We start from the raw sequence: 10,897 nt of genomic DNA on the forward strand, positions 1-10,897 counted from the left end.
CGCCGGCGAGCGGGTTTTAGCCGTAGAAGTTGCCCGGGTCTCCGTGGCATGCCACGGCGCACGGGTTCTGCTGGTAGGGAGCCGTGGACAGCGACGACGGCCCGTGGTAGAACTCCTGAAGAGCTCATTTTATTGAATTTTGAGGCGGCGGCGGCGGCGGAGGCTGTAGTTGGGGGCTGTGGGGGAGGGGGTGGGGAGGGGGAAAAGGGAGGGAGAGAGAGAGAAAAAAACGCGGATTCGCCGGCTCCTCGTCAGCCTCGCCCGGAAAGGAGAGGGGAAAAAGGGAGGAGGAAAAAAATAAAAAAAGAAAGAAGGAAAGAAAAAAAGAAAAGGCGAAGAAGATCTCAAAGCCGCCACACTTTTTGTGATTTCCAGGAATAGAAAAGGACAGAGAAGCCTCCAAAAGTCTAAGCTTGCATGGCAGCCGTGGCCCCCCGTTAAAGAGGTCCTCGCTTTACATTTCGAAGAAGGGATGCCAGTTCATAAACAGTTTTCGGTGATTTACTTCCCCGCAAATGAGTTGTTTCATATTTTGCACTGTCTTTTCATGATCATTTGCATCCATTAGAGACCCCGCATCCTATTGGCTTCTCCGTACTCCTCCCGGACAGAACGCAGAGCGAGGGTGAGAGCGAGAGCGAGCGAGCGAGAGAGAGAGCTAAAGCGAGAGAGCGCCAGGGAGTGAGGAGAGCGCGGAGGAAAAAAAAAAAAAAAAAAAAAGGAGGGGAAGAAAAAAAAAAAAAAACACCCAGGGAGGAGAGAGGGGGAGAGGGGGAGAGTGAGGGGGAGAGGGAGAGGGGGGTGAGAGAGAATGAATACGGATTAAATCTGTTTAACTACCTACATTAATGAGATATCTCTCGCCTCACGACAAATCAAATACCTTCGCAGACCACCCCCAAAGAGTGATGTGGGGGAGTCACGGAAAAAAAAAAAACCACGCACATACACATACACAGCGCGCCAGGCGCGTAGGCACGCTGTTAATTTCGCGATTTTAACGAGGCAATTGGAGTCTTTCTAAATGTCAGGGTCGCTTCGGAAAAATGTAAAAGAACACGGTTTAATTGCGCCGAGTTTTAAAAGGTCCTATAAATGTAATTGGTATTTTAATACAAGTTATCAAATCATACAGCTTCCTCTCCTAAACATATTTTCAAACAAACGAGGTAGTCATATTTAAAGCTTTAATGATCAATTTCCTTATTATTGATAAAGGTTTAACTATCGTGTGGAGGGAATTGGCTGGGTAACCGGCCCCCAAAAAACGGCTGTAAACTCTTTAACAAACTATAAAACGCAATAAAGCCGGAGTCTGTTGTTGTTTATGCCGCAGCGCATAAAAGCTGTTAGCATTTTACGAGTTCTTTCCTCTACAGCTATAAAACTGCAGCTTCGATCGCCCCCGCCGCCCGACTGCAGCACGGTGGGGGTGACGGAGCCGAAATGAGAACGATTATGGTTTTTTTTCGGCGCAAACGGTGACTTCTCTGAGATTTTCACCTCCTCCAGCAATGGCAAACACCTGCCCCCCACCCGCTCTCTGGAGCCCCCAAACCATCCCCTCTCTGCCCTACCCAGGCCACTCAGAGGTACTTTCCCTCCTTAAACAAATCAGCAAGGATTCTCTGTGGAGAGGGGTCTGGGAGGGCAGGGGAGGAACCAGAAGCCGCAGAAGAAACTTTCTGGTTAAGGGGCAGTGTTGAAGCATAGAGCAAAGTTCACCCCACAACCGCCAAGAGTCAATTCTGCACTTTTGCATAATCTCAGCTTGCTGGGGAGAGTGCTGGGACTGGGGTGGGGGGTGGGGGTCCTCCTGAAGGCACGTCTGACCAGTCAGCGCTTTTGAAGTCAGACTTTGTATGACACCCCATAGGGCTGCCCCACTCTTGCACCAGGCTTTGGGGCCCAATAACCACCCAGTGGACTCTGGACCTTCCTCTGCCAACCCTCTGCATCTTCTGCAGTGCCCTGGAGTAAGAGGGTACTGCCAATCCCACCCACACATCACAGGAGGCAAGGGCAACTGGGGTACTGCTAGGCACCCATCTGGGCCCTGGTGTCTGCTGTGCTATATGCCCTGGGCTGCCCCAGGCAGTGACTGTAAGGGGGTATTTAGAGAGGGGGCACCTATTAGTCTTCAGTGTCCCCAAGAGCCCAAGAACCACTGTTACCACCTCCACTGACCTTGGGTTAGAAGGAACAGAGTGAGGCCACCAAGCTCCCCAGTTTCTTTCCTCTTCCCTCGGGGAGCCTCTAGTTAAACCTGACTCTCCCTGCAGACCTGGACACCTGAGGCCTGAAACAGAGAAGGCAGGCAGGAGGGGACCTGAGGCCACGGCTCATGACCACTGCCCTCCCTGCCTGGCAGGCCTAGAGATAGCAAACGGTGACCAGGCTGTGGAAGGCCCAGTCTGAGGGTCACAATCAATGGCTTCCTGAAGCAGTGGATCAGCAAAGGAAAGGGAAGAGAGGGGGAGGAAGGAGAAAGAAAAAGAAAATGTCTAGCAACAAGGGTGGAGGCTTTACAAATGCATTCAACCCATTGTTTATTAAGGAGGGAGAGAGATGTCTCTCTTTGGGGGACTCCATACACCCCAATCTGTGTAAAAATGAAACTACCACCTTTTCCAAGGAAAGTGCCTGGTGGGGTCACTTAGTCCTTCAAAAGTGAATCCAGAGAATGGGAGAGGGGGTAAAAGGGAGAGAGAGAGGGAGGGAAAGGAGGGGAGAGCACCAGGTCTGGAGTTTTCTGCGCCTGGCGGAGGGGAGGCGAGGCAGAGGCAGCCGAAGGCAGAGTGAAGTTGTTGCCGAAGCGAACGTTTTTATCAAGTGCGGGGGGGATTTTATGGTCATGATTTGAGGACTCACCGGCGAGGTAGAAATTCAATGGCTTGTTCTAAATCATTCCTACACCGTGCCAGAAATTCCTGATGGAAGGAAAATGTTTCTATTATAAGAAAAAACAAGAAAGAGCGAGGAGATAATTTATAAACACCCAACGGAGCGCAGATTTATTAGAGAAACTCAAGTTGAGAAAAAAACTCCGCTTGCCTCTTTTGCTCCCGGTCCTGGGGGAAGAAAGGAGAGGCTGTGACCAGAGTAATTGAGGGTGGGGGGTTAATCTATTTCTAGAGCGAGTTTGTCCGGATGGGAGGAACGGATCTGGCTGGGCCCAGGAAAGAGGAGATTTGGAATTAAAGAGGCTAAGTGCAGACTGAGTTCGGGTCTCAGAACCAAAAGTGCCCGAGTTCAGGTCTCCAGTTGCTAAATTACGAAAGGACCGGGTACCCCCAGGTTTGCCTGGGGCAGGGGCCAGGGCCAGGGCCCAGGGTGCGTGGGAGCCGCAGGTTTCACCTGGAAGCCGTGGAAAGCTGGGAGAGCCGACCTCCAGCGTCCTGCCGCAGCGCCTGCCCCCACACCCTGCCAGACCACGCGCATATTTTGGCAGCCCAATTTGGGGTTCTCAAAGCACCCCAAGGAGATATCCAAGCCTTCCCGCACCTCACCGCGCTGGGGAACCCCTACCCCGCACCGGAGTCGCCCGACTGGCGTCCAGCCCTGACGCCGACGCGTACAAAGGCTCTGGAGCCTGCACCGGTGAGCAGGCGTCCCGCCGGGTTTGGGCAGCTCGGAAACCCGGTAAAAATCATGGGGCTTTCATTTTCCCCACATAGGGGCCCACCGGGGCTAGCTCACCCGGTTCCCTCTGCGGCCGCTGTGGGCAGCCCGCCTCCGGGCAGCTTCCTCTCCATCCACCTTCTGCCGGTTCGCCCCTCTCACCTGACCTGCTGGCCCTCATCCGCAGGCGTTCCTCTTGCCCCTCTAAACAGAAAATCTCATTTTTACGAATCAATTCTCCCCTTTGATTTGGTCCCATTATTCCTATTATTACTATTATTCCCGGTTTTCACGCATTTGTTGTCCCACCAAACCCAGCAACTGGGAGAGAAGCACTGAGCCCTCCTCGTGGGGGAAATTCAGAAAATTGACCATTAGAGGAGAGGGAAACACCACTATATCTGAAACCTATAAACTGGGGGGAAAGGCCATAACGAACCCTATATTTTTATTACGTGCAAATTATTCATGACTTTTGATAGCGCACAGTTCGTAGATTCAGGGCCGACCAAGGTGCGGTGTGGAGCCGCCGGCGTCCGCAGCCGCAGCCCCGGTTATTTTCGCGTGGAGCAAGGGGGCCCTCTAACGGCAGGGGCGGTGCGAAAAGGAGCCACCGCCACCGGCTCCGCCAAGGTTCTCCGAGAGCCAGCCGCACAGGCTACCAGCGAGAGAAACTTTCATTATTAGCAGAAAAGGGGGAGGGAAACCAGAGCAGGCGAGAGAAAAGGCATGGGATCAGGAAATGGTTCATGAAACTGTGCAGATACGCTTTAAAAATAAACGGGGGGGGAATAAAAGAAGTCATAAGCTTTTTTCTTTCTACTTCCACCTCCCCCCACTCCAACCAGCCCCTAATTTCTGGCGGAGACTGCCAAGCAGTGCGCCGTTTATGGCCCGTAAAAGGGGAACTGAGCACTTTTCAAACCCCACACGGTTGTTTCAAATTCCGGGGAGAAACAATTGGGCTTTTTGTGGGGGGAGAGGAGGCCTGGGAAGATGGGATGAGACTGTAAAATGATCAAGAGGCTGCCCGCGCCCAGACGTCTGGCCCCGCTGGACGGCTGTGTGTGCGCGCGCGTGCGAGTGCGCGCAGGGGCTTCTCGTTAATACGCCCGATCCTGGCGGGGGTGTGAAGAACAAAGACAAGGGTCCGAATTGCGATCTCTGAAGTATTTGCGACTACAAAGTGTTCTGCCCTCTCTTCTTCCCTTTCCTTCCCTCCCCCTTCCCTTTCTCCCCTTTGCTCCCTGGGGCCCCGGAAACCCCAAGCCCGGCTTACTAGGCGGGTGAGGGTGGGGTCTGCAAGGGAAAGACTCCCCTTACCCCCCACCCTCGCCGGCCGGCCAGGAGCCCAGGCCCAGCTGCGGCTCTCTCAGCACCCTCGCTCAGCTCCGGAAAGTTTCCTCTCACTGTTTGCTTTGCTGCTGTTTAGTTTCTTAACCTTCAGAAATTTATACGCTATAAACTTTTATAGCGGTCATATTCTTTTATGGCTGCGCACACGGCATTGAATTCCTCTCCCGGCTTCTCTCTGCCTCGCACTCTCACGGTCTCCCTCTCTGAATCTCTCTCTCCGTTTTATGACAACTGATTTCCTCATCTCCTGCTTCCGAGCCTCCGAGCCTCCGCTTCTTCGCCTTTGTTTGTCTGTAAAGAAGCCACCGGGGGCTCAGGACCCAGACGCCGCCGCCGCCCACGCCCCTCTGGGCGCCCTCGCCCTCTCCCCCGCCGCACTCCGTCCAGGTCCTGGCCTCACTCTGCGTGCCTCTCAGGCAGAAACCGGCCTTCCTGGCTTGCTCTCGGTGCCGGCTGGGCCCGGAGATCCCAGGATGGGGAGAGAGTCTGGTCTCCACCGGCTGCGAAAGCCAGGTCTATTTTTTATCCCTAAAGTAGCCCTCCTTAGAGGTTGCCATCCGAGCCTGTCTTTCGGCTTGCCTGCTTTCTGCTGCCTTCCGCTCGCGGTCTGATTGCTCATCTTTTCGTTGGAGGGGGGTAGGCCCGACCTTCCCACTTGCAGGCTTCCTTTACTCTGACTGTGCTTCCTCCTGGGGCTACCCCACCCGCAGGGTCTCCACAGGCTGCGGGGTGGGCTGGGTGCGTCTGGAGAGAGGCTGGGGAAGGGGCTGGGGAGGGAGTCCAGAGCCGGCAGAGACTTCTCATGCCTGGAGGAGGAAGGCTGTGGCTTCCTCTGCCTTTATCAGAGGCTGTGGCTGGGACCTGCAGTCTGAGAGACAGAAAGGTGCCTCTTGAACCAGACTTTAATCCTGGAGCCCATTTGGGAAGGAATTAGTGTTCCTCCTGAAACATTTCTGTTCCACACTCAATGCCCCTCTGCCACCTTTGGGAGCCTCTCCCCCAGGCTTCAGCCTCTAGCAAATCCAGCTGGCCTCCAACCAAGGCTGTGCAGCCTCCATCCCAGTTGAGGGCTTAGAATCCTAATGAGCTTACTTCTTTTGAGCAGAAGGAAGGAGAGCCCTGTCCTCCTGAGGCCACTGTCTACATCTAGACACACTCCTTCAGGGGACAGCAGAGAGAGGTTGCCTTCTTCCCCCTGTGCACGGTATTTTTAAGTGGCCACAGTAAGGTGATGTGCAGAGCTTCTAAGAGGACCAGCTTCCAGGAGCTGCAGCACAGGCAGGCCTTGCCTTCCCACTGGCCCTTGAGTTGCAGGGGAGGTCTCCAGAACAACTTTGCTTGGGGGAAGGCTCTCTTGCTCCTGGACACCCCCCTCTGAATCCCTGATCTTTCTCTTTCCTCTCCCTCTGGCCTCCCAATTATCCTGTCCGCAGGCTCTTTTGCTCAGCTTAAGCAGTGTTTTCAGGACTTTGGGTCCCAGGACCAGCTCTCAGCACCGTCAGAGCAGGAAGCTTGGCTGGAAGACCTTACTCTACAGGAGCTAAAGAGAGACCTCTTAGGCCCCCACAGTCTTCTCCCTCCCCTCCAGGAAGCTGCACTCCTGGCAACTGGGTTTTCTCCACCGACAGCCAGGTGGGGACAGCCAACACAGAATAAGACACGAGGAGAGATGTATTTTCTAGAGTGATATATATTTTTTGTTTACCCTTTTTTTTCTTCCAAAACAAACAATTAGAGCTCTAGGCCCCTTGCCCTCCCCACTCCCACCCACAACCCTCCCAAATAAGCAACAGCTGAAAACTTGCGAGACAATCACCCTCAAAGAAATCACAAAACACAAGCACAATTTCACAACAGGTCACCGACGAAGCAAAAAAGTTCTACTGGGATGCCCCCTTACAGGGTTAGGAGAAGCAGGAGCAAGAGTATATGAAATTGGAGGGGAATGAGAGCTGGGGGAGCCGGGAAAAGGGGGAGCAGAGAGTAAGCTTCCCTCTCATGCTTAGGTGCAAGTTTGCCTCTTTTCTTTGCACGTGGGACTGTTCACCAGAAGCGTGCACACAGATCTCCTTCCAGACCTGTGTAGTGTGAGGAAACGCCTGGCAGTAGGGCTATCTCCTTTGGTGCTGGAGTGGCTGCCGCCACCAAGCCCTGGGCTCCTCCAGTGGGTCAGGATGCAGGAGGGAGAGGGAGAATCTCGCACTGGGCTCTGTGCACTGGCACTGTCACTCCTCCCTGTCTGGGACAGTTCACCCTGGAGGAGCTCAGGAATTGATTCACAATCAATTCTCCATGGGACTCTCCTAACCTAGCCTTCCTGCCTACAGTGGGCCCAGGGGTGGTGGTGAAGGGCTTTTTCTACAAGGGGCGGCATGACTTGCTGGTGTGAGGTGGCTTTGTCCAGAGTTGATCTCAGAGCTGGGGAGGATGCAGAAGAATGCAGGGTGGGAGCAAGAAGCTACAGTCTCTGTCAAGTGGGACACAGAGGGACAGGAGGACGACATTGTCAAGGCTCTCCGACCCACAGCTTGATCTCTTTTTAGAAGGAGAAAACATCATGCAGAATTAAACATTTCCTGCAACAAAATGTATGTGTGTGTGTTGGGGGGGGGCTCCACCTAAGCTACTACCTTCGGAAAACCACTTGCTGCCCTTCTTTGCCCTTTCTAGCCCAGGAGCTTGGAGGCTGGGTTTGTGCCATCAGCCTGTGGCCCATGCCCTGGTGAGGGGGGACTAGCCAGGGGGGATGGTTTTGTTGCTGAGACCTTTGGACAGAGCGCCTCATTCAGAAGTCTGTCTCTAGCCATCTTTCTAGTGTGTGTTTGCATCAGGCGTAGAACTGAGGCTTTCCTGATGATCTGAGGCTGTTCTGCAGCACCGGACTGCAAAGGGGTGCACTGGGGTGCCACTTCATTTGACTGAGCAGTGGCTGTGAGCTTTCTCTACTATTACCTCGGCCTCCAGGTGCTAAGTATGTGGTGACTGCTGGCCTCCTGTAGTGTCCCTGGGTGGCTTTTGGATGGGTGCAGGGAAAGAATAGGCTGGTTGGAAGCCAGGAGCTGGGGCTTCCCAAAAAATTGACAGGGGATGCTAGGAGCTTGACTAGGGTCTCTCTTTCTCTGTGGCCCATCACCTGGTTAGGAACCAGCTACTTCTACCTTCTAAATCAACAAAACTTCTTCTTGATGCTCAGGAAGAAGAGGGAGAAAGGTAAGGGTAAGGGAAAGGAGAGGGCCTTTAGGTGCAGATAAAGGACTTGGAAGAGAAAGACTCCCTTCCCCATTCACTTGAATTCATCCCAGACAGCACTGGCTTTGCAGCCACCACATAAATAAGAGTGAGATGGGGAAGGGCTGGAGAGGGCTGGGGTGGTCTTTACTCTTTGCCCTGTTCCTTATTCATTTTCTTCATTTTCATCCGCCGGTTCTGAAACCAGATTTTGACTTGTCTCTCACTCAGATTGAGAAGTCTGGCCACTTCGTGCCTACGGTCCCTGGTGAGGTACATATTGAACAGAAACTCCTTCTCTAGCTCCAGCGTCTGGTATTTGGTGTAGGGACAGCGCTTTTTCCGGGAAGAACGAGCGTGCAGCCAGTTGGCAGAGGGGTTGGCTGAAAAAGAAGCAGCGATAGAATCAAAGAAAGGAAGGGGGTTGAGGGGCCCCAGATCAAGACGGTGCTCCCCTGAGCTCCCCTGATCTCATCATGCACTGAAGAAGGGGTATCTGGGCTTTTCCAGAAAGTGTCTCAGAAATGGGCCAGCAATTGCTTTGGGAACCTCCAGCCTCCTTATCCGGGACAGGATGGAGTCAAATGAGCGCTCAGGCTTCCTTAGCACTTCCAAAGCTTTGCCTCAAGTTTTCTCTCAAAAATTCCCACTTGGGGCCAGGCTGGTTAGGACTTCAGGTGGGAGCCTAGCATGTCTGAAGCCTCCCCCACCCCCCAGCACCACTGGACTAGTTAGATGTGGCTGACCTCAAGGGTCCTGGCTCTAGGTCCGGGAGGTGACAGGAGAGGTTAGGTGAAGGAGGGGAGACCTCTGATCAGCCCCAGCCTTTCTATACAGTCTGAGTACACCAGGCCTTGATTCTAAGCTTGCGTCTCTTAGGCCACATGGCAGCAAGCATGTGTGTCTGTGTAGATATGCCCCCCACTACCACGCACCACAAATACGGGGCTGCACTTACAGCCGCAAACATCCAGCACACTCCAATTCACACGCAACCCAATTGCAACCATTTATCAACTCCAGCCTATGAACGGGGGAGCGCTGGGGGCTCACGGATAACTTATGGATGCAATCGTCTCTTCTCTCTTCCTGCTCAGCTCACAGTTTGGTTAACACAAGTTCAGGGACGTTGGGGAGTGCAAAATTGTTCCAGTCCCAATGTGGAGAGCCAGGGATGATGTGGGGGTAAAGGGAAGCCCTTCACAGCACTCCTAGCCTCCACTGTCCCAACGTAGGAATCAGGGCAGATAAAAGGGTTACTGAATAGGTTGGGGGGGGGGGGAGGAACAAAACCAAATACAGGCATCTCTCCTTAGTCTCTTACCCTACTACAGAACCAGAAAAGTTGCCAAATAAAGCCAAACCAACTGAAAATAATGGCCGCCCTCTTCTACCTTCCTTCTTCGCAAATGAAAAGCACTGCATATGTAAAAAATAACAATAATTCTGTTCACCCTACACTAAGTACTGTGTCTTACCGTAGGAATCAGGGCAGATAAAAGGGTTACTGAAGAGATGGGGGGGGGGAGAAGAAACAAAACCAAATACAGGCATCTCTCCTTAGTCTCTTACCCTACTACAGAACCAGAAAAGTTGCCAAATAAAGCCAAACCAACTGAAAATAATGGCCGCCCTCTTCTACCTTCCTTCTTCGCAAATGAAAAGCACTGCATATGTAAAAAATAACAATAATTCTGTTCACCCTACACTAAGTACTGTGTCTTACCAATTTGTAGTGCTATTTCCTTAATGTGATTGCCTGGGATGGGACCCGCAGCCACATTAAATATGAAAGAGAAAAAAACTGTTAATAATTGATCCTAGCCAAATGGCCATCTTACAATAATGTGCTTTCCAGGCTGAGTTTGGGGGTTTGGGGTGGGAGGTCTGTTTGGGTGTGTGGGGGGGAAGGCTGAGGAAGAGGGTGTTCCCCAAATGCCAGCTCTTAGACTCAACCTGGCAGGTTGGAGGTGGCAGCGGGGTCCCACGAGGACCTCAGGGGAATGGGGCAGCTTTTTACTCTCCAGCAGGCAAAGACTCCCCAAAAGACCACTCTGTTGGTGAGAAATCTGGCAGGGCGAGCAGAGACAAAATCTCCCGCCTCCCTACTCCTCCAAAAGAGTAAGGGGTGAGGACTTGACCCGCCAGACTACCGGTTATTGTTGGGGGTCAACAGTCTCCTAGCCGATTTGCCCTTCTCAACCTTAAGAACAAAAAATACTACAATAGAACCCCCTCCTCTCAAGGAGTAGCACCTCCTGGAAATTGGCCAGGCTTGGGCTTCTGGCTGGGGTGTTTTTGGAGCAGTGGGAGGTAACGAGGAAGTACCCACGAAGGGTAAAGTTCTCTGCCTCTCCGCAACCTTCTCTTTCCCCCACCCCCTCCTTTTCTCCGGGTCCCTTTGGGACGTCTCCTTCTCCTCTCTGGCGCTCAGCCCCGAAATTCGGAAGCGATTCCCCGACTCCCCGCGAGGCGGACAGCCTCAGCTAGGGTTAGGGAGCCCTGCGGGGAGCAGCGGGGTCCGCAGAAAAGGAAGCGGCAACCGGGCAAGGATGCGGAGTAGGGGAGGGGGCCACCAGAGGGAAGGCTGCCGGGGAGGGGCCGGCGCATCCGGGGAGGGGGCTCAGTCACCGCGTTCTGCGCTTCCCCCGCCCCTCCCCGCGCCGGCTGCGGAGCCAGCGCGGCTCCTGCG

General features: G+C 53.5%; 2 protein-coding genes and 1 long non-coding RNA gene across 3 annotated transcripts in view; all 3 read right to left on the reverse strand.

Moving 5' to 3' along the window:
* The window catches only part of HOXB8 (homeobox B8), a 1,672-nt gene extending 1,253 nt beyond the window's left edge, over window positions 1–419 (reverse strand). Inside the window, 2 exon segments of the mRNA XM_006172086.2 lie at window positions 4–115; window positions 414–419. Of these exon segments, the coding sequence (XP_006172148.2) occupies window positions 4–115; window positions 414–419 (118 nt within the window).
* Window positions 420–434: 15 nt separating this feature from the next.
* On the reverse strand, window positions 435–4,000 carry LOC114005647 (uncharacterized). The gene is made up of 3 exons (XR_003547482.1): window positions 3,700–4,000; window positions 2,872–2,930; window positions 435–658 (listed from the first exon to the last, which is right to left on the reverse strand). It is a non-coding gene; the product is annotated as an uncharacterized LOC114005647 (long non-coding RNA).
* Window positions 4,001–6,675: 2,675 nt separating this feature from the next.
* HOXB9 (homeobox B9) overlaps window positions 6,676–10,897 on the reverse strand; it is a 5,404-nt gene continuing 1,182 nt past the window's right edge. Inside the window, 1 exon segment of the mRNA XM_027767343.1 lies at window positions 6,676–8,588. Within this exon segment, the coding sequence (XP_027623144.1) occupies window positions 8,353–8,588 (236 nt within the window). The 3' untranslated portion in view covers window positions 6,676–8,352.

This window comes from Tupaia chinensis, unplaced genomic scaffold (assembly GCF_000334495.1).
Source record: "Tupaia chinensis unplaced genomic scaffold, TupChi_1.0 Scaffold144171_2, whole genome shotgun sequence".
Lineage (NCBI taxonomy): Eukaryota > Metazoa > Chordata > Mammalia > Scandentia > Tupaiidae > Tupaia > Tupaia belangeri.